Source organism: Papio anubis, chromosome 5 (assembly GCF_008728515.1).
Source record: "Papio anubis isolate 15944 chromosome 5, Panubis1.0, whole genome shotgun sequence".
Taxonomy (NCBI): domain Eukaryota; kingdom Metazoa; phylum Chordata; class Mammalia; order Primates; family Cercopithecidae; genus Papio; species Papio anubis.
The window spans coordinates 169558918-169584625 of record NC_044980.1 but is presented as its reverse complement, the minus strand read 5'-3'; the positions used below and the strand labels follow the sequence as shown (position 1 = coordinate 169584625).

The 25708-nt window shown below is 54.1% G+C and overlaps 2 protein-coding genes across 5 annotated transcripts in view; one reads left to right on the top strand and one right to left on the bottom strand.

Moving 5' to 3' along the window:
• Positions 1–2656: 2656 nt before the first annotated feature.
• HK3 (hexokinase 3) lies at positions 2657–24461 on the top strand. Of its 2 annotated transcripts, XM_003900578.5 has the most exons (19): positions 2657–4867; positions 8276–8397; positions 12963–13125; positions 13322–13476; positions 13570–13689; positions 13781–13876; positions 14745–14844; positions 14925–15108; positions 15610–15765; positions 15909–16142; positions 17768–18063; positions 18167–18303; positions 18382–18501; positions 21361–21456; positions 21626–21725; positions 23200–23383; positions 23484–23639; positions 23796–24029; positions 24114–24461. In XM_003900578.5, the coding sequence occupies exons 1-19, from the start codon at positions 4783–4785 to the stop codon at positions 24256–24258; spliced, it is 2883 nt and encodes a 960-aa protein (XP_003900627.2). In that variant the 5' UTR covers positions 2657–4782; the 3' UTR covers positions 24259–24461. The 2 variants fall into 2 exon arrangements, with proteins under 2 accessions (XP_003900627.2, XP_021795666.1); XM_021939974.2 differs by lacking the exons at positions 2657–4867; positions 8276–8397 and adding an exon at positions 9678–11137.
• The window catches only part of UNC5A (unc-5 netrin receptor A), a 68471-nt gene continuing 67194 nt past the window's right edge, over positions 24432–25708 (bottom strand). For all 3 annotated transcript variants that reach the window (XM_031666616.1, XM_021939975.2, XM_021939976.2), the window contains one exon: positions 24432–25614. In XM_031666616.1, the coding sequence (XP_031522476.1) occupies positions 25449–25614 (166 nt within the window). In that variant the 3' untranslated portion in view covers positions 24432–25448. The remainder of the gene's footprint in view (positions 25615–25708) is intronic.

Genomic DNA, 25708 nt, shown 5'->3' with positions numbered 1-25708 from the left:
GATGGAAGACACAGCACAAACATTAAGGCCTTGTTCCTGCCTAGGTCCCTTTGTGCACAAGCTTTTGGGTTAGAAGAAGGCAAGCTGGCAATCTCACTGTCTTTTCTTTCCATAGATAATGTCTTGCTGTTGGATGGCACTGACCTAGTGGCTAGCATCACATAAGAAATAGCTATTATTTTTTGAGCAACTACTATGGTCCAGGCAACGTATGTGGCCTTCATTTAATCCTCATAGCAACCCTGTGGGGTAGGCGTTATCATCTCAATTTCCAGATGAGGAAACAAAGGCTTAGGGGAACAAATAAGCCACTTTTTGTCCATGGCAGTGAAACCACAGTGCCCCTACTCTTCATTCCTGAAGAAAGTGCCATGTTTGGACTCCAGTATTGATTATTTTCCCGTTTTTCTTCCAGTGAAAAGTAGTTTATCAGTTATGTCCCATAAGCTTAACTCTCGCTTGTTTTCTCTCATTAAATGGCAATTTATTGGAGGTAGCACTCTATAAACAGGGGATAGTGTGTGTATCTGTTCGCCTGAAGATAAGAAAAGGAAAAGGGTACTTCTGGAAAGTGAATTATTTAGCTTAAAATTGAGCAGTCTCCCTAAAACATGAGTCAGCAGCAGGAGGGTATGGATCAGCCAGACCAGGAACCATAGGCTTAATTATTAGCTAAATGGGGAGTCAAGGGAAGAACAGCTACCTGCTTCCCCCATCACCTCCCTACAACCGTCTTGTTTGCCCCCAGTTTATTCTCCCCATGCTGTGATCCTGTGAGAGGAGCATTAGTGAAAGAGTGAAGAGACAAAGTAGAAAATGTGTGAGATCAGCCTACATCTGCACCCTGCTTGTGATAAAAGTTAACCTCTCTGAGACCTGGCTTCCTTGTCCATCAAATGGGAAAAAATCATACTCATAGGGTTCTAAGGATTACCATAATGTGGATAAAAGCTTTGTTTTAGCACAATGTCGTCACATAGAAGAATGAGTTAGTGGCAGCAGTTATTAATGTGATGCTAGTCTATGTGTCACAAATGATGTTGCACTAAGGGGTGGAGGGATGGGGGCGGGGGTGCAGATGCAAGAGGAGATAGTTTTCAGAGGAGCGCGTACTCAGGAGGGACTACTTGGGCTTCATCAACCATCAGGCTTCCACAGAAAACTTGGGTCCTGGGCATCTAGAGCTTTCCTAGGGCTGCTGGATTTCTTTTACTTCTGAAAGATGAGAAACAGCTGTTCTGCTGATGCTGCCAACTCATGGAGAGCTGGGAAGCTCCATGAACTTCACAAGCTATTGCCATAAATTGGAAGAGAGAGAGGGGGACTTCTCTTTGTTAGGCACTGTAGTTGTGCTTTTCATTTAGTCCTTATGGTAGCCCCAGCAGAGGTTGTGCCTCGCCCATTTCCCCCAGGCATTCACCATTCTGCTGTATACCCAGAGTCCTGTTGTAAGTACCTGAAACTCTGCCTGAGGACTTCTCTTGGTTTGTATTGACATAAGCTGGGAGTGCCAGGGAATTAGTGCCCCTGGGGCAGCTCTCAGCCAGTGGAAGGGGGAGGATAAATACCCCAGCTTCCTTACTCAGTGAGGGACAACTCTAAGGCACATTCTACCTATTTCTCAGGGTTCCCTGTGGGAGTGAACCTCTCTAATCTCCCAGTAACAACTATGTACACTTCATTGGCTTTCTCTTCCTACCTGGCTTCCAGCTCCTCTTCCGTGTTTTCCGGATCAGGACTGGGACTAGGGTGATGAGCCTTTTTTCTTGGGTTCATCTAAGTGCAAGGTTGGCACCTGTATGAACCCGAGAGGGTCTCTTTACATTCTGTACTCTAGGCATATCACTTGCATTGCCCTAATTCTGGCCCTGTCCTGGATCACTTCCCAAATAAAGTTATTTGCATTCAAATTAGGTCTGCTTCTGGGTTTACCTAACCTAAAGCAAATCCTATGAAGACATTAGTCTCCATGTGTTATACAGGGAAAACCGAGGCTCAGAGGAATGAAGAAATTTGCCTAAGGTCATTCAGTTGGTAATGGGATGGGATTTTGAACCCAGGTCTGTCCAAGCCCAGAGCTGAAGCTCTCTGTACTATACCACACTACTTCCTACTTCCCATTTCAGTCACAAAACTAATGACTTAAGGGAAATTTCAGGTTTGGATGAGCTCATTTTTGCCTGCGAATCAGGGTAGCTTTGGCCTTAAGTTGTTAGCAGATGGAAATTTGGGGAGGGGAAGGGCAGGTAGTAAGTGGATGAGAGGGTTGTAGTTGTCAGTGGAAAGATAGACTAGTGGAAAGACTGCTGAAACCATATGCACCCAGGAAGACAGTAAGAGGTTACTTATTTCCTGTCAGTTTCAAAAGCCCTGGACCTTTTTTTTCTTTTTCTTTTTTTTTTTTTTTTTGAGACAAAGTCTTGCTCTGTCACCCAGGCTGGAGTGCAGTGGCGTGATCTCAGCTCACTGCAACCCATGCCTCCCAGGTTCAAGCAATTCTCCTGCCTCAGCCTCCCGAGTAGCTGGGATTACAGGTACACACCACCACGCCCAGCTAGTTTTTAAATTTTTAATAGAGACGGGTTTCACCATGTTGGCCCGGCTGGTCACGAAGTCCTGACCTCAAGTGAGGTCACCTCGGCTTCCCAAAGTGAGCCACCATGCCTGGCCAGCCCTGGACTGTTGAGGTTGTGGGAGGGCTCTTCAATTTAACAAAAATTTACTGATACTTGTTCCTTAGCAGACACAGAACTGAGGTCTAAGGCTGCATGGGTGAATAAGAAACATGCTCTGGGAGCCCACAGTACAATGGAGAAGATGAACACATAAACAGATGCCTTTAATAAACAGATATAAATGCAGTGATACAAGAACATCCAAGATAATACGGAACCAGTAAGCAGACCACACTCAGATGGGATCAGGGCCAGGAGGAGCTTTTCAGGGAAGGGCTCCTCATTGTCGTTGATTATAATTTAAGGGATGAGGAAAAAGGTGAAAAGGTGGAAGAGGCCAAAGGGAGGGTCATTCCAGACAAGTCAGTGCAAACAAAGACACAACAGAAGTAGCTCCATGTGTGTAGGAGAGCTGCAAGGCACATTCATGATATAAAGGGTGTGGAGCAAATTGGGGGAGCTTGTTGAGGATCTCTATGCCTGGCCGGGGGCACTGTGGGTGGGGAAAAGCCTGTGAGTAAGCTCAGAGGGAAGGCCTGACCTCCCAGCCCATTGGCAGTGCTCTGCTTGTGCCCGCCTCTCCCCCAGCGAACTGTTGTTCCTCATTCCTTAGCTCCATCTGCACAGTTGGAGATTGGCATTAAGGGGCTCTGAGGGAACCTTGTGAGGACTTGTCCTTCCCTTTGTTGGTCAGTGGCCACCTGGTGTCTGAAGAGAACTGCTGGCAGCTGCAGTGCCTCTGCTATAGCCAGGCTATCCCAGCTGCTCACAGACCTCAAGCTCAGCCATCCTTCTCCCTCCACTGGCCTTGACCCAGACTTTCCCTGGCATTCTGACTAGGGAACCAGGACCCCTGCTCCTGGGGTCTGGACACAGACCTTCCAGAAACACAGATGAAGAGCCCTGGCAATGCTTGTCAGGGGCGTATCCTCACCCTGGCTCAAGAAATTGCAGGCTGTCAGCATGAATCACAGCTGGGTCTTTCATATTCAGTTCCACATTCCCCTCTCCCCACTGAACAAAGTGGAGAGGGACTGGGATCCCAGGCTAGGCGGGATGCTATGTTGTTTGTGACAGCCACTCTACCCTCCGCCACCCCATCCCCCACTTCCCTGCCTTTCACAGCCTATTTGCCTGGTTGGTACCCAGTAAACTTCACAGCAGGACTGATGTTTGCCATGTTTCCAGGCCTCTTCATGCCACTACTGATAGAGGAGCCACCATCCCTGGTCTCCATCCTGATGTCATGTGGAGGTCTTCTACTATCTGTGGATAATGATAGAGTTACTGCTGACAAGGCAGCCTGAAGCTTTAAAGTGTATCCATGCATTCAACAAAGATTGTTGCAGGCTGTCTGGTATTCTACGTTGGTGCCCCAAGGTTCTGTGCCTTTGAGGGGAAATTTCCGCAGAGAGACAGTTTGTTGGCCAATAGCTCCACAGCAGCCTAACACTCCCCTTCTCCTTCCAGTAAAGAAGACCTACCGTGTGAACCTACTCTCCCTGCTCAGCCTACAGACTAAAGTCCAGACTCTGCAGTCTGCCTGTCACCTCCTCTCCCACCATATATCCCCGCTTCGGTGTATCCTCTTCAGGCGCCTGGAGCTGCACCTCATTCCATGAAGGCACCTGTATGTGTGTGTGATTTATGGTTGTGTACGTGCTCTCCACTTGGCCAAGGACCACTTTTGTCAGCATACTGTTCTTTCTTCAAGGCTCAGCTTCTTCAGCTAGCCCTGCCCACTTTCTGCAGAGTCAGCCCCTTCCTCTTGTGCTCCCACATTGCTTCTTGCTCAAAAGTATTTACCATAACCTTCCCAGGCCCAGCTCCTTCCAGGGGCGAGCCACCACCTCAAAACTCATTTTATTTGCAAAATAAATAGCCCTCAGCATTGTAGAGGGAATGGCCCAAAACCTTAGACCCAGTTCAAGGCTCCACTTTGCGGTGATCATCTTGCTCAAGTTTTCACCACAGCCTTGCCTAGCCTGGGCTACTCTTAGGGCAGGCCTGGAAGGAAGTGCAGCTTCCTGAATTAGCTGATGTTTGGTAAGTGGTGGTGGAGGAAAAGGGTGGGGCTTGAGGATATTATAACTCAGGTCACCCCTGAATGTCACTTTTGGTCATTGGGGTGCCTCATATTGCCAGACAAGAGCTCAGACCTGAGGAGAGTGGCCAGCTTCTGTGTGTCCCAGGTAAGTGCCTCGGTCTGATTACTGCCTGCTCCTTCCGCACCGTCTTGTCCTCATCCCTCCTGTTTGGCGCACGCCAGAGGAAGTGGACACTGGAAAGATTAAGCCAGCTGGTTCTCTTGCTTTGTTTTTGAGACGGGTTCTCTCTCTCTGTCACCCAGACTGGAGTGCAGTGGCACAATCGGCTCACTGCAGCCTCAATCTCCTGGGCTCAAGTGATCCTCCCACCTCAGCCTCTGGAGTACCTGAGACTACAGGCACACATGACCACACCCAGCTAATTTTTGGTATTTTTTTTTTTTGTAGCGATGACATTTTGCCATGTTGCCCAGGCTAGTCTCAAATTCCTGGGCTCAAGCAATCTGCCCGCCTAAGCCTCCCGAAGTGCTGGGATTACAGGTGCAAGCCACCACACCCAACCTGCCAGCTGGTTCTTGATGGCAGCTCCCAACATCAGCAGAGGTCCCTGGGGTACTTTTCAGGAGGAAAACTCACTTCACGTAGCCCATTCAGCTAAGGGAAGCCAAAGGGCCCTTAGTCAAACAGACCCTGGGCTCTGTGGATACTGCAGTGAAGGAGACTTGACCCTCCCTACAGGGAATCTCAGATGGAAGAGACAGAGCTGAATATCTTTACCTAGCATATAAATATTAGGGCTACTTGGGGATTACGTCACAGATTTTGTCATGTAAAAATGCTGAATAAATATCGAATGGATGAGGGAATGAATGAGTGAGTGAATGAATAAATGAACTAGCTGGGCCTTGAAAGGAGGCCACGTGTGTAGCCCTTGGTCCTTTTCAAAGGTAATTGCCCCAGTTACCTCATTTTATCCTTGAAATAGACCTGTAGCATAGAACAAGCATTCCACACCCCTATTTGGCAGATTCGGAAACTCAGCATAGGTATGTAAGGTTTCGGGGAGATTTATCAGAAGCTGATTTGTTGCTTTATTAAATAAGAAAAGGCCGGGCGCGGTGGCTCAAGCCTGTAATCCCAGCACTTTGGGAGGCCGAGACGGGAGGATCACGAGGTCAGGAGATCGAGACCATCCTGGCTAACACAGTGAAACCCCGTCTCTACTAAAAATACAAAAACTTAGCCGGGCGAGGTGGCGGGCGCCTGTAGTCCCAGCTACTCGGGAGGCTGAGGCAGGAGAATGGCGGGAACCCGGGAGGCGGAGCTTGCAGTGAGCTGAGATCCGGCCACTGCACTCCAGCCTGGGTGACAGAGCGAGACTCCGTCTCAAAAAAAAAAAAAAAAAAAAAAAAATTAAATAAGAAAAAACTACCCACTCCCCTTCCTTCCAATTTTAGAAAGGCACATTAGCACATACCTATACCAGACCCCGTGCCAGCCATGAGTGCAGAGGTGGTCAAGTTGGGTGAGGTAAAGAGGTGAAGAAACTAGAAGCAGAGGTATCAGTTAGGAGGCCGTTGTAATAATCAGGCAGGAGGATGGTCTGGTGCAGTGGCTGTGGGAATGGGGAGGAGGGGATGCCCAGGAGAGCTCTTAGAGAGCCTGAGATCCAATTACATAGAGGAGGTGAGGGTCAGGGATACATGCAGGCAACCCAAATGGCCGTGTGAGTGAGCACACTTCGATGTCTCCAGGCAAGGTGGAGAACAGAAGAGCTTTGTGGGGGAAAGGTGATGGAAAAATGAGTATGGCTTTGTTGAATTTGAGGAGCTTCTCCACCATCCAGATAGTGATGTCTCACAGACCACTGGGACTTAGGATTTGGCTGAGGCCAAAGGTAGATTTGGGAGCCCTGAAACAGCTATTAATGAAACCTTGGGGATGGGTGAGATAAAGGGAGTGTGGGGGAAGGGCACGACCAGAAACTTGGGAACCCCATTGTTTGAAGGAAGAGAAATTACTGATGAAGACTACGAGAGACTCAGGAAGGAGACCTAGGAGAGACTGGCTGTGAAAGCTAAGGGCAGGGAAAATTCTGTAGCAAAGAGAATGACTAGTGGCTTTGCATGTGAGAGAGGGCAGTAAAGGTGGGGGCTGAGGAAAAGGCTTGGGATTGGGCAGTTAGGAGGTCACGAGTGACCATGTGGAGAGGGCAAATTAGTGAGTGTAATGGGAGTAGGCGAGGAGGGGAGTGCAGGGGTGGGAAGGTACTGTGTTTCCAGAAGTTCTGCTGTTGCAGGGAAGAGAGGTAAAGTGACTCAGTGGACAGATGTCTCTTCCCATACTGGACCCTCTGCTGTGTTTCCCTTTTCCCCACCCCTAAAGAGCACCTGACTCACTGAAGGCTCCCTTGGGACTACGGGAGCAGCAACACCACCTCCAGCTCGGATGAGCGAAGTATGACATTTCTACAGTTCTTTACAGTGTGCAAAGGACCACTCACTCCTTTAATCCTCCCAAGAACTTAGCTTTCCATGTTAGAAGAGGAAATGGAGACTCACAGAGTTTCAGTTCAGATTCAGCTACATAAATCTGAATGCACATCTGAGCAAGTTCCTTTGCTCTCGTGATCTCATGTGCCCCACACAGCCCTTTAATACATGTTGGTCCCATTTCACAGATGAAAAGCCTCAAGGTTGAGAGATGCGGCGAAGCTGCCTTGTGGAGAGCAGGGTCCCCACCTCTGAGCACAGGGCTCTTTCTGCTCTGCATCACTGCACTGTTAAAACCCCCCTGGTTTATGTCGCACATTACATCTCATAAAGCATTTCCCCAGGTGTTACTCTATTTAGCGCTCACAACAACCTTGTGAGGGTAGATACTATTTCCTCCTGTTTTACGGATGGAAGCTGAAATTCAAAGAAGTCATAAATGACTTGCCCAAGGTCACATCACTTGTGAAACCCCTTTCTGAAGCACAGATCCACCCCTGTCCATGACCCCTGTTGCCTTCAGGAGGAAATTCACGCGCCTTAGCCTGGCACAACGGCTGTCCCTAGTCCAGCCTGCCTGCCTCTCTGGCAGGTCTTTGCTCCCTTCTTTGTTCCAAGCCTCTAGCATGTCCCTGACCTCCCAACCACAGCAGCATGTCCATCTATTACATGTGGCCATCTCACCCACTGCCTGTGCTAATCATACTGTGATTGTTGATGAGACTGAGGTCCCTGAGGGCAGGGCCTAGGTCTGCTTCACCTGTACCGCAACGTCCAGCATAGCAGGCATCAGGAACTGGTGAATGTCAATGAATGACAGAATTAATGAACAGCATTTGGACTGAAATCAGCCTTTCCAGTGTTCTCTCGTTTCACATGCTTGTGAAAAACAAGGGCCTTCTGGTTGACTGCTACAGGATCTTTGATGGTCGCAGGTTCTGGAGTCTGCCCCCAGCTTCCTTCCTGGTCCCCTTCAGAAGGAAGGAAGTTGGTCTGGGTTACAGACTCCTAGGGCCTGTAGAGTAAATGGTTGACCCAGGTTATCCCTTTTCTACTGTAGGTGGCCAGCCTCCACTGTGGAAGCTCATGGACTCCGTTGGATCTGCAGGGTTGCGGCAGGGGGAAGAAGCCCTGAGTTACCCTGAGGAGGGCTTGCCCGGGCCCTCAGACAGCTCAGAGCTGGTAAGTTCAGCACTGGGTTCCTGTTTCATGCTTGTTCAAGGCCATCAAGAGCTGCGTGACTGAAGCTGCCATGGGGCCCTGGGCTCTCACCCATGCAGCCCCTTTCCACCAAGCTTTTCATATCTGAGCTGGTAACGATCTCTTTTCAGGCTCCAAAACAACTGCAAGGTTGGGATGATCATCTTACAGGTGATGAAAAGGGACATAGAGAAGTGATATGACTTGAGTTTAAGACATGACAGGAGCTCGAGCTGAGGTGTTTCAACTCCAAACATATCACTTTTGCCACCTTGCCACACAGGTGCTGCTCCCGCCCCAAGTGGGTTGACACAGTCTAGAGTGGACCTTCCCAGGATTATCTGGTCAAAAGCTGTGTTCTTGAGACCTTTCCCGCCTCTCCAGTTCCTCTTGCATGTTTCCCTCAACGTAGCCACTATAATCAGGCACACAGATGATTTTAGTGCCAAACTCATGCCTGAGGCTTGCTCAGAAGTGAGTTTCTCCTTTTTCTGTCATCTTGACCAAGATTTAGAAGTTGTCTCATACCACACCCTTGAGCAGGAAACTCTTTTGTAAGCCATTTCTTATCTCTTAGTCTCTGTTTCCTCATCAGGAAAATGGAGGAAAATAAAATCTAATACTCCCCACCCCCGAAGGCTAATGGAGATAAAGGACTTGCCTATGGCTGGACACGGTGGCTCACGCCTGTAATCTCAGCACTTTGGGAGGCCAAGGCGAGTGGATCACCTGAGGTTCAAGAGTTCAAGACCAGTCTGGTCAACATGGTGAAACCCCGTCTCTACTAAAAATACAAAATTAGCTAGGCATAGTGGTGCATGCTTGTAATCCCAGCTACTCAAGAGGCTGAGGCAGGAAAATCGCTTGAACCTGGGAGGCAGAGGTTGCAGTGAGCTGAGATTGTGGCACTGCACTCGAGCCTGGGCAACAAGAGCAAAACTCCATCTAAAAAAAAAAAAAAAAAGGCCAGGCGCGTTGGCTCACGCCTGTAATCCCAGCACTTTGGGAGGCCGAGGCAGGCAGATCACAAGGTCAGGAGATTGAGACCATCCTGGCTAACACGGTGAAACCCCATCTCTACTAAAAAATACAAAAAATTAGCTGGGTGTGGTGGCGGGTGCCTGTAGTCCCAGCTACTCGGGAGGCTGAGGCAGGAGAATGGTGTGAACCCAGGAGGCGGAGCTTGCAGTGAGCCAGGATTGTACCACTGCACTCCAGCCTGGGCGACAGAGCAAGATTCTGTCTAAAAATAAATGAATGAATGAATGAATAAATAAGCAAATAAATAAATAAATAAACAGGACTTGCATAGAGGAGGTGCCCACTAACGGGTTCTTGAGTCATTCTCTGTGGTTTCTTTAGTTTTCTGGCATGTTCTGACATCCACTTGACTAGGCTTGTTGCCCAGATTGTGGGGGTGTTACCCCTCGCTTCATTTCATGCTCCCACTTCCCCCTTGTCCAACCAGTGCCCCAGACCCTGCTGCAGACAGTTCTTCTGCGCCCAACCCACAGCCGTGCCTCAGGAATGAGAGCAGTGGCTGGGCCCCAGTGCCTGCTCAGCCAGGACTGGCTCTAGGGCCTGCTGTCATCTCCTCCCTCACTTCTCGCCCCTCCCTGCTGACACTCCTGTGCAGGCCCACGTTTGCCCTGCTGGCTCCATCACATACACCTGCGGTTGAAAGAATTCCCTTCGGCTTTGGGAGACTTCACAGGGACACCAAATTTCCCATGGTCCTGGACTCCCAACTCAGCACCATAGGCCTTACCCTGTGCTCCCCTTGCTATGACCTTAGGTTGAAAAAAGGTTAGTTAACCATGTGTGGTCAGTTCCCAGCCCCATCTCAGAGGCCCTTCCCGACCCCTTCCCCTAGGCTTCTCTTTGTCATCAGAGAGGTATGGAGTCAGGCTCTCCAGGCCAGGTGTGCTTTGTGCTCTGAGGACAGGGAGCTTGTGCTTCGCTGAGCATCTCCTACGTGTGGCGCTGTTCCTCCACTTCTGGTTTTCTGTCTTCTCCGTCCTCATGGCACCTCTGAGAAGTGGGTACTATTGTTCCTGTTAGATAGAGGGGTCACTTGCTCAGAGAGGTGAGGTGATGGGCCCAGGCCAGCAACACAGCAAGTTGGTGACAAGAGCCAGAGTTGAAACCACACTGGACTTCACACGCTCTCTACTGCCTTTCTCCTTGCTCTTCTGGCAGAGGTCTCTCCCCGCTCTTCCTGGGGTGTCGGAGGTGGCTCCAATACCTTCTCTTGGCTTGTGTGTGCCTCACCGGGATCTGCCAGGGAAGTCCTCCTGTCTTTCTTGCAGTTCTGCTGTCTTCTAGTCTCTCCTCCTGAACATCTCAATGTGCCCAAGAGGAAAAGGAAGAAAAACAATTTGCCCAAGCCACTGACTTCTCCATTGACTTCTCCATGACTCTATTGTTTCCATGAAGCAATACTAAAACGCCCCTCCCATCCCAGCAGCACTTGGCACTTCCACATACATTACAGCCTTTAATTCTCATGCCACCACAACCATCCAATCAACAAATCCTGCTCCCAGCTGGTGCTCCTCGTGGCCCTGAGATGTAGCCTTGAGCAAGACATAGTCCCTGGCATTGGGGGACTTCCAAGTACTATTATTTTCTCAGTTTTGCACGAAGAGGTGACGGAGGCTCAGAGAGAGTGGGACTTTCCCAGGACCACAGAGCCAGAAAAAGGGAGTGCGAGGACCCAGGTGTAAGTTTTCTCAAGCCAGATCGTCTGGGGTTTCTTTCCAGCAACTTCCATCGGCCTTGGGTTCTTTTCAAGGGAACTTTCTAGGTTTTATAAAGCTTCACGTTGACGTGGAAACATCTCTGCAGTCAGACAGATATGGATTCAGATTCTCCTCTGCCTCTTCACAGCTGCGGGCCAGGCAGCTGACTTGCCCTCTTGGAGCCTCCGTTTCCATGTTTCTAACACTTGGGTGGCTGGGGCTCAGAGGGGCAAGGCTGAGACCCCGCCTGTCCTGCAGCTCTTTGACTTTGCTGCCCACTGCCTGAGTTCCTGGATGCACAGCCTGTGAGCAAACAGGGTCTGTAGCTTCGCTTCAGCTTCTCTTTCCCTTGTCACCAGACTGGCCTGGTCAGGGTGAGGTAGAGTGCGCATGGGCACCCCTAGCATGCATGGCTGTTGGAAGCATGTGCTGTAAGGTGAACGTGTAAGTGGACATCTGGCACCCCAGTTAGGATGATTTGCCTCCTTAGGGATCTATTTCCCATTCTCTTCCTAAAGCAAGAGGTGGGACTGAGCTGTCCTTATCTCCCTCAAACGGCAGCCTCTCCTTCCAGGCTCTCCTCCCTGGAGGGGCCTTATTATCCAGGTGCCTGAGTTGTTATTTCACAGATAAGGGTCCAGTTTGGGGCAATAGGTCATTGAAATAGAACTCCCGTGTGACAGGAAGTGGGGGCTTTGGAAAGTCTGAGCCTGAGGAGGAGGAGGATGGAGTTGCTGGACTGTGACCCTTCAATGAATCCAGGGAGGCTGTCGGGGCTTCTTTGAAGGATGGGTGAGAGTTGTCTAGGGGAGGGTTTTGCTCACAGGAATGAGGTCCCTGGGGCTCTTAAGCTACTGGGCTTCTGGTGGAGTGAGAGCCTACGGTGTCCCGGCTTCTGCCTTCCTTGCCTTCTCACCTGCCCCTTCAGACTCTGATCCACCCCCACATCAGTCTTCCCCAAATCCATCCCCTCGCTCTTCCCCTGGATCTTCAAATGGCTTATTTATTCCCTTCCTTCATTTAGGTCACCTCCTCTGGGAAACCCTCTTGGACTCATATCTAAAAATACCTCTTTCTACCCTGGTCACTCTCTAATTTCTTATCCTGCACCCCACCTTTAATAGCCACCGTCACTACTGGAACCAAATTGTATGTTTATATGCTTAATTTCTGTCTCCCACCCTGGAATCTAAAGCATTTGTTGCTTCTTGGGTGGTTATGTGTGTGCAGTGCTTAGATTAGAGCTGGGTGCGTGGTGAGGGCTAGAGCAATGTTTCAGGAAGGATGACCGAAGGAAAAAAGGACCATCCTCTGCATTGTGCTCTCCAAATGCTTTCGTGCTGGGCCTTTTCAGGCTTCAGAGTCTGCGAGTGGGTTAGGAGAGGGAAACACTTGAAGTTCGTTCGTGCATTTGTTTATTCTCTCATTCGTTCAACAACAACTCACTGAGAGACTCTTGCTGTGGGTCCTGGGGAACCAGAGAGCAATCATCTGCGGTACGACAGGAAGAAGGTCTTGCCAAACCCTGAATTCAAAGAAGAAGGGGGTAGGGTAGAGGATGCAGGGAGTTGAGAAGGAGCCGTGAGGTAATGGGGCAGGAGGAGGAAGAAGGTGGGTTGTCTTTCCAGGACAGAGCCTTCTGAGGAGGCCAGAGCTGGGTGCAGGCTGTTGGCAAGAGAGCCAGGGTGTATGAAGAGCTGAGAAGCGGGCTGGGCTGGGCAGGGCAGGCCTCTGCCTTGGTTGGAGCTGGGGAGTCTGGCTAGCCCAGCAGTGCTCCTTCCCAGATGCTGGCCTGTTTCTCCCCAGGTGCAGGAGTGCCTGCAGCAGTTCAAGGTGACAAGGGCACAGCTACAGCAGATCCAAGCCAGCCTCTTGGGTTCCATGGAGCAGGCGCTGAGGGGACAGGCCAGCCCTGCCCCTGCGGTCCGGATGCTGCCTACATACGTGGGCTCCACCCCACATGGCACTGGTGGGTAGCATAGACTGAGATGCGTGGCCAGGCCTGGAAGAGGGTACTGATCTAGGGGAGGGAAATGTTCCTTATTACTGTCCCCCATCTCTATGGCTCCTTGACCAGACTTTGCAGGCCTTAGGAATTTGGGAAGTGGGCAGAGGGCTCTGGTCGTGCCAGCTGCATGCCTTTCTGTGACCTGCTTGCCCTCTAGAGCAAGGAGACTTCATGGTGCTGGAGCTGGGGGCCACAGGGGCCTCACTGCGTGTTTTGTGGGTGACTCTAACTGGCATTGAGGGGCATAGGGTGGAGCCCAGAAGCCAGGAGTTTGTGATCCCCCAAGAGGTGATGCTGGGTGCTGGCCAGCAGGTAAGCACTTTCTGCCCAGCGTCTGGGGTCTGGGGGCCTGGCTGGGCAGCTGGGGCTCAGATGGGCAAGGCTGAGCCCCCACCTCTCCTGCAGCTCTTTGACTTTGCTGCCCACTGCCTGTCTGAGTTCCTGGATGCGCAGCCTGTGAGCAAACAGGGTCTGCAACTTGGCTTCAGCTTCTCTTTCCCTTGTCACCAGACGGGCCTGGACAGGGTGAGGTGGAGTGGACATGGGACGCTGGGTGGAGGGTGGCTGCAGCCCCATGAAGGCCATCAGAGGAGTAACTCAGCTTCTCTACCTCCAGAGCACCCTCATTTCCTGGACCAAAGGTTTTAGGTGCAGTGGTGTGGAAGGGCAGGATGTGGTCCAGCTGCTGAGAGACGCCATTCAGAGGCATGGGGTGAGTGGAGGGAGGGGTGACAGGAGGGAGGCCCATGCTGGCCTGGGCCTGGCACACATGTGTGGGGCCTAGGCTTCTGGAGAGCTGCTTTCCTTTTCTCTTCATGTCCTCCATCCAGTTTAACCTCAGGTACATGTTGCTCCCATTCCCATTGTATAGGTTAAAAAACACTGAGGCTAAGAAAGGTCAAATAAATGTTCAGGGCCCGGGACAAACAAACATGAACAGACTTTGACCTCCTCCTCAAGGTTTTCACAGTCTAGAGGGGGACACATTCTAATAAAAGATTGTCCGCGTCAAGGAGTAGTGCATGGACAACTCTGGGAGGACTATAGAGGAAGCACCGGCTCTTCGATCAGGGACTTGAAGGAAGAGTTTGCCTCCTTCAAGTCGGGCTGGGACTGGGGCAGAAGATCTAGTCTCAGAGAAGGCCACACACGAGAGTCTGGATGCTGGAGAAAGGCTGGTTCGTCTGGACTAACCCTCTGTGGCGAGAAGCCAGTGCTGGGAGGAACCGGCTTGGGGAGCCAGGCAGAATGACAGCGAGGCTGGGAAGGCGCAGTGTTCAAGGAGGTGCTCAGTCTCAGGAAACTCATCCTGGTCCTGGGAGATGCTGAGGGTGGACGTCACTGTGACCTGGGGGCCCGAGTTGGGGGTTAGGGAGGAGCTGAGGGTGAGATTGGAGGAAAAGCTCCTATAAAATGGAAGCCCAGAGCGTCTGTGGCACAAATGTGTGTGGCGTGCAGACATGTGTTTCCTGGACTCTATGTGTCTCTTCCAAAGCCAGGGCCCCAGCCCTGCCCATCCCTTGGATTCCCTGCTCTGACCACTCAGGCCAGCCTTGACCTCTGCCCTCTCCATCATCCAGGCCTACAACATCGACGTGGTTGCCGTGGTGAACGACACAGTGGGCACCATGATGGGCTGTGAGCTGGGAGCCAGGCCGTGTGAGGTTGGGCTAGTTGTAGGTGAGCCACAGACCATTTGTGATGACGGGTGGAGGGTGTGCTGCCTGGCGAGCAGGTCCTGACAGGTTCGTCTCTGCCAGACACGGGCACCAATGCATGTTACATGGAGGAGGCGCGGCACGTGGCAGTGCTGGATGAAGACCGGGGCCGCGTCTGTGTCAGCGTTGAGTGGGGCTCCTTCAGTGATGTTGGGGCGCTGGGGCCAGTGCTGACCACCTTCGACCACACCCTGGACCATGAGTCCCTGAATCCTGGTGCTCAGAGGTGCCCTGGTGGGGGGCCCTGACCTTTGGTTCCAGGCCCTATCTATGCTCTGCTCCCAACCCCTTCTGTTCCTGTTCTCAGGCCCTTAGGCCCCTCCCTGTCACTCTGAGGGTCTCCAGGGAGCAACCTGGGGCCCTGGCCAGGTTCAAAGAAGGAAGGGCCCAAAGTTCTAGAACCCAGAATTGTCAACCCTTGGTCCTCCCGATTCCTGACTCTGCCCTGCCCTGACAGGTTGGGGGTTGAGGGCTGGAAGTGGCGGAGCAAAGTGCTCTCTGCCGCCTTCTTCCTCTCCCCAAGGCTTCGGAATGTAACCTATGCCAGAGGGGGCGATGGGGTCTAGGCATACACCCACCTGTCCTCTGGGAGGCCATTCGTTGCTTCTGGAGTCTCCAATTTGGGAGCCCCAAAGAAAAGAATCCTTCTTTGGGAATGCTTGGAGGTAGGACGAGGTGGACTGAGGGCTTAGAAAAGGCTTTGTCCAGCCACCCTTTCCACCTTCAGGTTTGAGAAGATGATTGGAGGCCTGTATCTGGGTGAGTTGGTGCGGCTGGTGCTGGCTCACTTGGCCCAGCGTGGGGTCCTCTTTGGTGGCGGCACCTCCCCTGCCCTGCTGAGTCGAGGCAGCATCCTCCTGGAACACGTGGCTGAGATGGAGGAGTGAGTGGGGGAGATGGTGGCTTACTGGGGGATTCTTGGCTTGGGGTAAGGGGAGGATACTCTGTCCCCAAGGTAGCCATAGGGCTTTAGTGGGATGGGGAGCTTCTGGGCTGAGCTCCAAACCACTTCTCTTTCCTCCCCAGCCCCTCTGCTGGGGCAGCCCGTGTCCGTGCTATCCTGCAGGACTTGGGCCTGAGCCCTGGGGCTTTGGATGTTGAGCTTGTGCAGCACGTGTGCGCGGCCGTATGCACGCGGGCTGCCCAGCTCTGTGCTGCCGCCCTGGCCGCTGTTCTCTCCCACCTCCAGCACGGCCGGGAGCAACAAACACTCCAGGTCGCTGTGGCCACCGGAGGCCGAGTGTGTGAGCGGCACCCCAGGTATTGTGGAAACATGATCCTCATGATTATGTGGCATGAGCATGTGTGTGTGATACACACCCAGAGGGTCCTCTGGGATCACGTCTGCAAGCCAGTGGACATGAAGGGCACTTAGGCAGAGGGAGGGCCAGACTGAGCTATGGGAGGCCAGAAGACATCCAAGGACAGAAACAATGCTTCCCTTTGTGTGTGCAAGGGTAGAGGCCATGGGGACATTAGGGCTTATGGTTGGTGCACAGAACAGATTTAGAATTGAAGTGACAGGGGAGGCTGGGTATGGTGGTGCACGCCTGTAATCCCAACACTTTGGGAGGCTGAGGTGGGAGGATCATTTGAGCCTGGGAGTTTGAGGTTGCAGTAAGCCATGATCACTCCATGGCACTCTAGCATGGGTGACAGAGTGAGACTCAGTATCTAGAAAAATTTTAAAAAGAAAAAAGTGATGGGGCCTTGGGCTTCAGGAGGCCGAGGTCGAGAGCCAAACTGGGAGCTGTGTGTGTCTGGGTGTCGGGGGCCCAAGCAGGCGCCCCACCGTAATGTCTAGGGGTCGAGGGCCAAGCGAAGCGCCTGTGTGTGTCACAGTCCGGGGGAGCCAAGCGAAGCTGCCTGTGTGTGTCTGGGGAGTCGGGGCCAAGCAGGCTGATGTGTGTGTCTGAGGGTCCCGGGGCCAAGCAGCGAAAGCGCCTGTGTGTGTCTGGGGAGTCAGGGAGCCAAGCAGGCGCCTGTGGTAATGTCTGGGGTCGGGAGGGCCAAGCCAGGCACCTGTGTGTGTCTGAGGTCGGGGCAAGCAGTGGCAGCACCTGTGTGTGTCTGGGGAGTCGGGGAGGCCGCTTGGGCGCCTGTGTGTCTGGGAGTCAGCGAGGAGCCAAGCTTGGTGCCTGTGTGTGTGTCTGAGGAGTCCGGGGGCCAAGCGAAGCGCCTGTGTGTGTCTGGGGTTCCGGGGCCAAGCCGGGCGCACCTGTGTGTGTCTGGGGAGTCGGGGAGGGCCAAGCGAAGCGCCTGTGTGTCTGGGGAGTCAGGGGCTGGCAGGCGCTGGCATGTGTCTGAGAGTCGAAACCAAGCAGGCGCACTTTTCCTAATGTGTGTCTAAGGGTCAAGAGGTAAGCAGGCGCACCTATGTGTGTGTGTCCTGAGGTCCCGAGGCCAAGCCCGAGGCGCCTGTGTGTCCTGGGGAGTCCCGGGAGGCCAAGCGAGCGCACCTGTGTGTCTGGGGGTCCGGGGCGAAGCCGGGCGCACCTGTGTGTGTCTGAGGTCGAGGCCAAGCGAAGCGCACCTGTGTGTCTGGGGAGTCGGGGGCCAAGCGAAGCGCTTACCTGTGTGTGTCTGGGGAGTCCGGGGCCAAACGAAGCGCTACCTGTGTGTCTGGGGAGTCAGGGAGCCAAGCAGAGGCGCACCTGTGTGTGTCTGGGGGTCCGGGGCCAAGCCGGGCGCACCTGTGTGTCTGGGGGTCGGGGAGCCAAGCAGTACACCTGTGTGTGTCTGAGGGGTCGAGGGGCCCAAGCAGTGCCTGTGTCTGGGGGTCGAGGCAGGCACCTGTGTGTCTGGTGTCGGGGAGCCAAGCAGGCGCTTACCTGTGTGTGTCTGGGTGTCCGGGGCCAAGCCGGCGCACCTGTGTGTGTCCATAGGTTCTGCGGCATCCTGCAGGGGACAGTGATGCTCCTGGCCCCGGAATGCGATGTCTCCTTCATCCCCTCTGTGGATGGTGGTGGCCGGGGAGTGGCGATGGTGACTGCCGTGGCTGCCCGTCTGGCTGCCCACCGGCGCCTGCTGGAGGAGACCCTGGCCCCGTTTCGGTTAAACCACGATCAGCTGGCAGCGGTTCAGGCACAGATGCGGAAGGCCATGGTCAAGGGGCTCCGAGGGGAGGCCTCCTCCCTTCGCATGCTGCCCACTTTTGTCCGGGCCACGCCTGACGGCAGCGGTAAGGACCTGGCCTGAGTGTGGGACCGAAACATGGGGTCACAGTGTGGGCTAGGGCTAGAGCCACAAGCACTATCCTGGCACTGAGGGTCTCTGCCCCACAGAGCGAGGGGATTTCCTGGCCCTGGACCTCGGGGGCACGAACTTCCGTGTCCTCCTGGTACGTGTGACCACAGGTGTGCAGATCACCAGCCAGATCTACTCCATTCCTGAGAGTGTGGCCCAGGGCTCTGGGCAGCAGGTACCCACAGCCTGAACCTTGGTGTCGGAGGTGGGGAAGGGCTGAGCAGTGCCTACGCCTGACCTGTCCTGCCCACAGCTCTTTGACCACATTGTGGACTGCATCGTGGACTTCCAGCAGAAGCAGGGCCTGAGTGGGCAGAGCCTCCCACTGGGTTTTACCTTCTCCTTCCCATGTAGGCAGCTTGGCCTGGACCAGGTGAGGGGGGGCCAAGAGAAGTGATTCCCAAGGGCCTCCTGCCCACATACCCTTCATGGAGTGGGCAGTGGGCAGGGGAAAAGGCTGGGTGGTGGTGGGGGCTGGGGTTGGTGGTGGTGGCAGCACTGCTGGGCTGGCCTTGCACACAGCCTCAGTTTCCCCAGACAGGGTAGGCCCAGGGTCAGGGTCTGAAGCATTTGGGAGCAGGTCAGGCCTAGACTGGGGTTGATCAGAGGACAGATCATCCATTCTAGCTATAGCACTGGTGTGTGGGCCTCAGGGTCCTGCGGGAACCAGCGTTTGTTCCTGTCTCTAGCAGGGGCTTGAGGTTGCTTGGGGTTTTTTTGGCCTCTCTCCTCTTCCTTTCTTCATTTGTTTCCTTCTCAGTGCCTGGCTCGGTGGTGGGTGCATGACTAGGGTGGCAGAGGGCCAGGCATAGGCTGAGACACACATCCCTACTCAGCACACACTTTAGCTTGTCCTTACACAAGGATGAAGGACTTCTCAATGTGCACACCTGAAGCCTGTCACAGAAACAATACCTCCCGGGCCTCTGGTCCAAACTCCGGAATCTTCCTCTCAACATGCCCAGCTTCTGCTTGAAAGCCTCTTGCCAAGGAGCTCACTGCCCCTGAAGGCAACAGTTGCATTCTTAGACACCTGTGTTCAATGAAAAGCTTCATCTCACCTACTCCAACCAGCCTCCATGTGATTTTCACCCCCTACTCCTGCTCTGACCTCTCTCTGATATGCAAGAAATCGCTCTGTCACCCAGGTTGGAGTGCAATGGCATGATCTTGGCTCACTCACTGCAGCTTCCACCTCCTGTGTTCAAGCGATCCTCCTGCCTCAGCCTCCCAAGTAGCTGGGACTACAGGCACATGCCAACATGCCCAGCTAATTTTTAGTAGAGACGGGGTTTCACCATGTTGGCCAGGCTGATCTAGAAATCTTGACCTCAGGTGATCCGCTCACCTCAGCCTCCCAAAGTGTTGGGATTACAGGCGTGAGCCGCCGCGCTGCACCTGCTGTGCAACTCTGTACTCTGCTTTCTTTTACACGGTGATCCTCTGGATGGTGCAGTGGGCCAGTCTTGCTGCTTGGCTGCTCTGCTCCAGGCTAAGCCTGCTCAGTCCTTTTGATTATTCCTTGTAAGATGTGAGAAGCAGGTGAGGCTCCATGTGCAAATCGGGGGTGGGGGTGGGGGCAAGAAATATAGTCTTATTAATTTTCTGTAACTGAACTTAATTTTTGTGCTGAAGGCCGGGCGTGGTGGCTCAGGTCTCCAGCACTTTGGGAGGCTGAGATGTGTGGATCACGAGGTCAGGAGTTCAAGACCAGCTTGGCCAAGATCTGAAACGCCATCTCTACTAAAAATACAAAAATTAGCTGGGTGTGGCAGTGAGCGCCTGTAATTCCAGCTACTTGGGAGGCTGGGACAGGAGAATCACTTCAACCCGGGTGGCAGAGGTTGCAGTGAGCCGAGATTGTGCCATTGCGCTCCAGCCTGGGCGACAGAGCAAGACTCCGTCTAAAATAAAAACAAATGTTGGGCCCACATTCTTCTCAGGGGTGAAAACTTAACCAGTGTGGGGATTGCCTTCCCCAGGAGCCCCCTTGGCTCTGCAGCAGCCTCTGCTGTGCAGAATTTGCAGGGATGTAGGGACACAGGGAGGTGCCTCGGGCCCTGCTCTCTGGGCACTTCCCTCTGCCACGTTCTCTCTTGAGTCTCGACACCTTCCTGGGCATTACCTGGGGAAGGAGGGCAGGGGCCTCTTCTGTTCTCAGATTTCTCAGATCCCTTCTGAACAGGAGTTCAGCCCAGCGGGGAGGGCATAGGACACCTGTCTCAGGAAGCCATCAGCAACCTGGCTCTGACGTCCCCCTTTGCCTACCCTTCTGCATTCTAGGGGTAGCAGCCCACACAGGGGCTATTACTCATCATCTGGTCTCTCTCAAACGGCTTCTTTCTCTCAAACATTCTTTCTCTCATTCTATCACATTCTCTGCTTTCTGTTTTTGAGACAATGAGCCTATAACAATTTAAAAAAAGGAATAAAAGGACATATTATTGGAGGAAAATGTTGGTTACTATTTCTAAAATCTTCTGCCCCAAGGATTTCCTGACCTACCCTCCGTGCTCCTCCTCTGAGCAAAGCAGTAATTTTCTCCCAATAGCTGTAGACTAATTCCTGCTCCCCCTGCCCCCTCCCTCACAGGACGCACACTCAGAAAACAGCACTCCTTTCCAGGTACCGTCGAGCCCTGTGTCACTAAGTTCTAAGTCCTTTTTCTCACAATCCAGGAACTCTGCCTTCATCCTGCCCAGGGCCTGGGTTCTGGCTTTTCCATTCCTCCTCCCCTTGTGTTTGGAACACTCGAGTGACTCACCCATTGACACAGCTCTATCCTTGAAGCTGAGAATTCCTTCCTCTCGAGTAACTTGGAGTTCTTTCTGAAAGGGTGGGATCTGCTGTCATCTGGGCCTCTGAGCCTTCTCTGTCCTCCCGTTTCACACACAGCACTCACTTTACCAGCTCTGTTCATTCCTAACCCAATTACAAAGGGCCATTCCTTCTGGGCAAACGTCTTAAAATGGCCAGACCCTCTGACCGTCTGGAACTAATAATGGAAAATGTAGGTTAGATGGTTATTAATAGGTTTTTGAACACCGAAAGCCTCCTGGGGAGTAGGGAGCAGGCAGAGGGCAAGGCCTTCAACCATACAGCAAAGTAGGCAAGGAATTGTGCTTGGGGAGGGTGGAAATCTTAGGCTTGTGATGGATGCAGGCTTTGCGGAGGCAGAGTGAGCCTGAAGGGGCCTCCAGCTTCCTGCCACTTCCTCTTGTTCTCACCCCAGGGCATCCTCCTGAACTGGACCAAGGGTTTTAATGCATCAGACTGTGAGGGCCAAGATGTCGTGAATCTGTTGCGGGAAGCCATCGCGCGCAGACAGGTAGGAGCCTGTTCTAGGGGTGCTTTGGGGCTGTGGCAGCCCTTGAGGGGAGCAAAGAGTCTCCTGGTTTCTGAGCGGGGAGCCCTCTGCGGTAGAGACCTCTGGGTCCGGTGCTGGTTGCTGTGACGACCGCGTTGCCCAGCAACTAGCAGCATCCTTTTGTGTGCAGGCAGTGGAGCTGAATGTGGTTGCCATTGTCAATGACACGGTGGGGACCATGATGTCCTGTGGCTATGAGGACCCCCGTTGCGAGATAGGCCTCATTGTCGGTGAGGAGGGCCCTGCCCTTTCATGCCCCTACTGCTTGGCAATTTGCTGCCTTCTGTGGATTCCTCTGCTTCGATGTTTTCTTGGCGTTGGGGATGTAGGGATTGCTCTGGTCTGACCCAGTGGGGCTCTGGAACAATCTCGGGCTGGCAGTCTAGAGCTTGGGTGTTTAGTCCAGCTCAGTGACTGACTCATGGTCATTTAAGCTCTCTGAACTTCAGTTTGCCATCTGATAAATGAATCTGAGCTTTGGAGTTGTACAGATTTGGGTGGAAATACTAGCTTTGTGTTTCCACCTGTGTGACCTTGGGCAAGTCACCAGAGCCTCAGTTTCCTCATCTCTAAGACAGAGATAAGAATAACAATGCCTGTCTCAAGGCATCATGAGGATGAAATGGGAGGGGACAAAATATAGCATGGTCCCTGGCTCACGGCACACACCTGGTGTTTGGAGCTGGGCGGGGGCAGGGAAGCAATGAGCAGTGAAGGTCCTTCAGACAGTCCAAGATTCCGTCCTTACTGAGCTCCTGCCCTGTGTCCACAGGGGACTGGACAGAGGAACAGGAAGACACATAAAACAAGAGGCAATTTCTGCCTTCTCAGAGCTGACCACTCAGCAAGGGTTAAGCCCAGAACAACACGCGGTGGTCAGAGAGTGACTCGATTCTACACGTGGGCAGCAGCGTACAGTTAGGCACTTAGGAGAGGCATGCCCAGGTTGCTGTGGGCATAAACATCTGGACAGAGGAACTCCAGGTGGGGCCAGCAAGGAGCCTACTTGCCTGGAGCTGAAGCTGTATCAGGGAGAGGAGGGAGACGCCCTCATTCAGGGTGCGCCCTCTGCCCGGAATGCCTTTTCCTTTCTGTGCTTCTTGGGTTCGGTCACTTCCTCTCTGTTGCTTTCCTGACCCTGTTGGCAGAGACTTGCCCCGTGGTCTGGGCTCCCACGATGCTCTCCTTGGTGCTTTCACAGGGACACAGAGGCTCCGTCAGAGCTAGCTATTCGTTGCCTGACCTCTGGCCAGACTGTGGGGCTCCTCATCTCTGATTTCTCTGTGTCCCCTGTTCCTGGTCCAGCACCTCTTAGTTGGAATAAGGGCCTGGCAGGCCAGTCCAGGGAGCTTCGGCTTCTCAACCGCAGAGAGCTGGGGACGAGGACGAGGGATGTCACATGTCTCCCAGGGGAATGACAGGACAGCTGGGCATTGTAGGAGCACTTGGGGGTGGCATGGTGGATGCACTGATGGTGATGTTGGTGGGAAAGGCAGTGAAGGTTCCCAGGGCTTGGAACTGGCAGGGTCTGCATGAGGGATGTCTGGGAAGAAGGAGGACCAGGACTAGGGACAGGCTGTGAGCATGAGGAGACGGAGAGGTAGAGAGAATGAGCCCGAATGTTGCCATCTCGGTATAGGAAGTACTCAGAGGGTCCTTGTCCGCATCAATAAGTAGCTTCCACGTTATCTGGCCTCTCTGCAGGAACCGGCACCAATGCCTGCTACATGGAGGAGCTCAGGAATGTGGCGGGCGTGCCTGGGGACTCAGGCCGCATGTGCATCAACATGGAGTGGGGTGCCTTTGGGGACGATGGCTCTCTGGCCATGCTCAGCACCTGCTTTGATGCAAGTGTGGACAAGGCGTCCATCAACCCCGGCAAGCAGAGGTGTGGGCTGGGCCCAGGCAGTGGTGGCTGGTCGTGACCGGTGCTGGGGACTGTGGCCGGGGGGGCCTTCTGCCCTGTGAGCACACACATGTTCGTGCAGGTTTGAAAAGATGATCAGCGGCATGTACCTGGGGGAGATCGTCCGCCACATCCTTTTACATTTAACCAGCCTTGGCGTTCTCTTCCGGGGCCAGCAGACCCAGCGCCTTCAGACCAGGGACATCTTCAAGACCAAGTTCCTCTCTGAGATCGAAAGGTGCCTGAGGCCTACACTGCCTCCCCTACTTCAGGGAGTATTTCTGTCCACTGTGGGGGATTGCTGGCCATGGGTGGTGGCGAGATCCGCTCTGGAGGATGACGTGGTAGAAGTCATGACCCGCCTCTCTGTGCTCTCTTCCTTCCTGGCCCCCAGTGACAGCCTGGCCCTGCGGCAGGTCCGAGCCATCCTAGAGGATCTGGGGCTGCCCCTGACCTCAGATGATGCCCTGATAGTGCTAGAGGTGTGCCAGGCCGTGTCCCAGCGGGCTGCCCAGCTCTGTGGGGCGGGTGTAGCTGCTGTGGTGGAGAAGATCCGGGAGAACCGGGGCCTGGAAGAGCTGGCAGTGTCTGTGGGGGTGGATGGAACGCTCTACAAGCTGCACCCGCAGTGAGTCTGGGTGTGCGGGCTGGGGAGGGAGGTGTGGCTAGGTGGGGCTGGTGGCCTGGGCTCACCTCAGTCCTCCCCTCACAGCTTCTCCAGCCTGGTGGCAGCCACGGTGCGGGAGCTGGCCCCTCACTGTGTGGTCACGTTCCTGCAGTCAGAGGATGGGTCCGGCAAAGGTGCAGCCCTGGTCACCGCTGTTGCCTGCCGTCTTGCACAGTTGACTCGTGTCTGAGGAAATCTCCAGGCTGAGGAGGCTCCACCGCAGCCTTGCTGGACCTGGGTCGGGGTCTGCCTGTTTCTCAGCCAGGCCCAGCCACCCAGGATTCCCGGGACATCCCATGTGTGACCCCTCTGCGGCCATTTGGCCTTTCTCCCTGGCTTTCCCCGAGAGAAGTAGCACTCAGGTTAGCAATATATATATATAATTTATTTACATTCACGTCCAATAAAATCCCTATGCGCCCCGGCGGCCGGGCAAGGCTGTGTACATAAGGCCAAGTGTAAGTGCGTGAATGCACTTAAGACAAAGTCAGGACACGAGCTTCACATGACAGGCCCCACGTGGGGCACCAGCCAGCCCTGGGGACGGGCACACCACGCCACACACACTCGCCACTGTACAGCCCGGGACTCCCATTGCATATTCACAGGCCCCGCCGGGCAGGGCACCTCGAGGCTGGGGGAGGGGCAGGGGCAGGGAGGAGCCGTGGGGTGTCCCTGGGTGGGTGGAGAGAGGGCAGCACGTGAGAGGCAAATATGCACCGACACTGGGCGTGAGACGTGAGCAGCCTCAGGTGTACAGCATGAGATGTGTGTGGTGGGGGGTGTCTGCATGACCCGGGAGGGGGGTGTGTGTGAGATGAGCACACGAGGCATGCGTGGCACGTACTCGTGTGGTGGTCATGTGCCTGAATCCAGGGGCTAACCCCTGTCCGGCTGTGGCCCTCGGTCCTGCAGGCTTGGAGCAGGGCCCCTCAGACGTGCCCCTACCCAGCAGGCACAGAAATGTTTGCATAAGGTCCAGCTCAGGCAGGAGCTCCGGGGTCCTGGCCCAGGCCCAGTGTGTGCGTGCATGGCCGTGTGTATGCGGGGCCCCTGGAGAGGGACGGGAGGAGAGGTAGCATCACACGCACATACACACACACACAGATGGGCTGGGCCTGGCTCAGGCTCCAGGCACTGTCCATCCTGGGCCCTGGGGCCGAGTGTGAGCAGGTGGCAGTGCCAGCCTGGCTAGGCAGGCCATGGAGAGGTGGGAGTTTGGGCAGGGTCTGAAGGACCAGCATTAAGGGACAACTTTGGCCGGGAGGGGGCCTGTCCGAGCAGCTCTCCCCGGGGTGGGGAAGGGCCCCTGTCCGGCTTCTGCCTGTCCTTGGTGGGTGCCAAAGCTGGTGAGAGTGTAGGCGTTGGGCCTGGCCGGCCTCAGCACTCGGCCTCCGACACTGTGAAGAGGCCAGCGTCTGGCTGGCCCAGTCCGGCTACTGCTGCAGCCAGCTGGCTGAGGTTGCCGTTGGGGAAGTGCCGCGCCTCCCACAGGTTGAGGATCATGGCTGTGGGGCTGGGCTTGGAGGCAAAGAAGCTGAGATGGCTGTGGAGGGGAAGGGGCCGTCAGCAGCCTGGCCTGGCCCCAGCCGACACCTCCTGGCCCCCTGGCCCACCCCAGAGCAGGGCCTCCCCCAAGC

Bases quoted from the DNA above. Each gene is read 5' to 3' on its own strand.
- HK3 (XM_003900578.5), top strand. From the start codon at position 4,783: ATGTCACTTTTGGTCATTGGGGTGCCTCATATTGCCAGACAAGAGCTC. The intron at 18,064-18,166 runs GTAAGGACCTGG...TCTGCCCCACAG, and splicing joins GGCCACGCCTGACGGCAGCG to AGCGAGGGGATTTCCTGGCC. The intron at 18,304-18,381 runs GTACCCACAGCC...TCCTGCCCACAG, and splicing joins CCCAGGGCTCTGGGCAGCAG to CTCTTTGACCACATTGTGGA.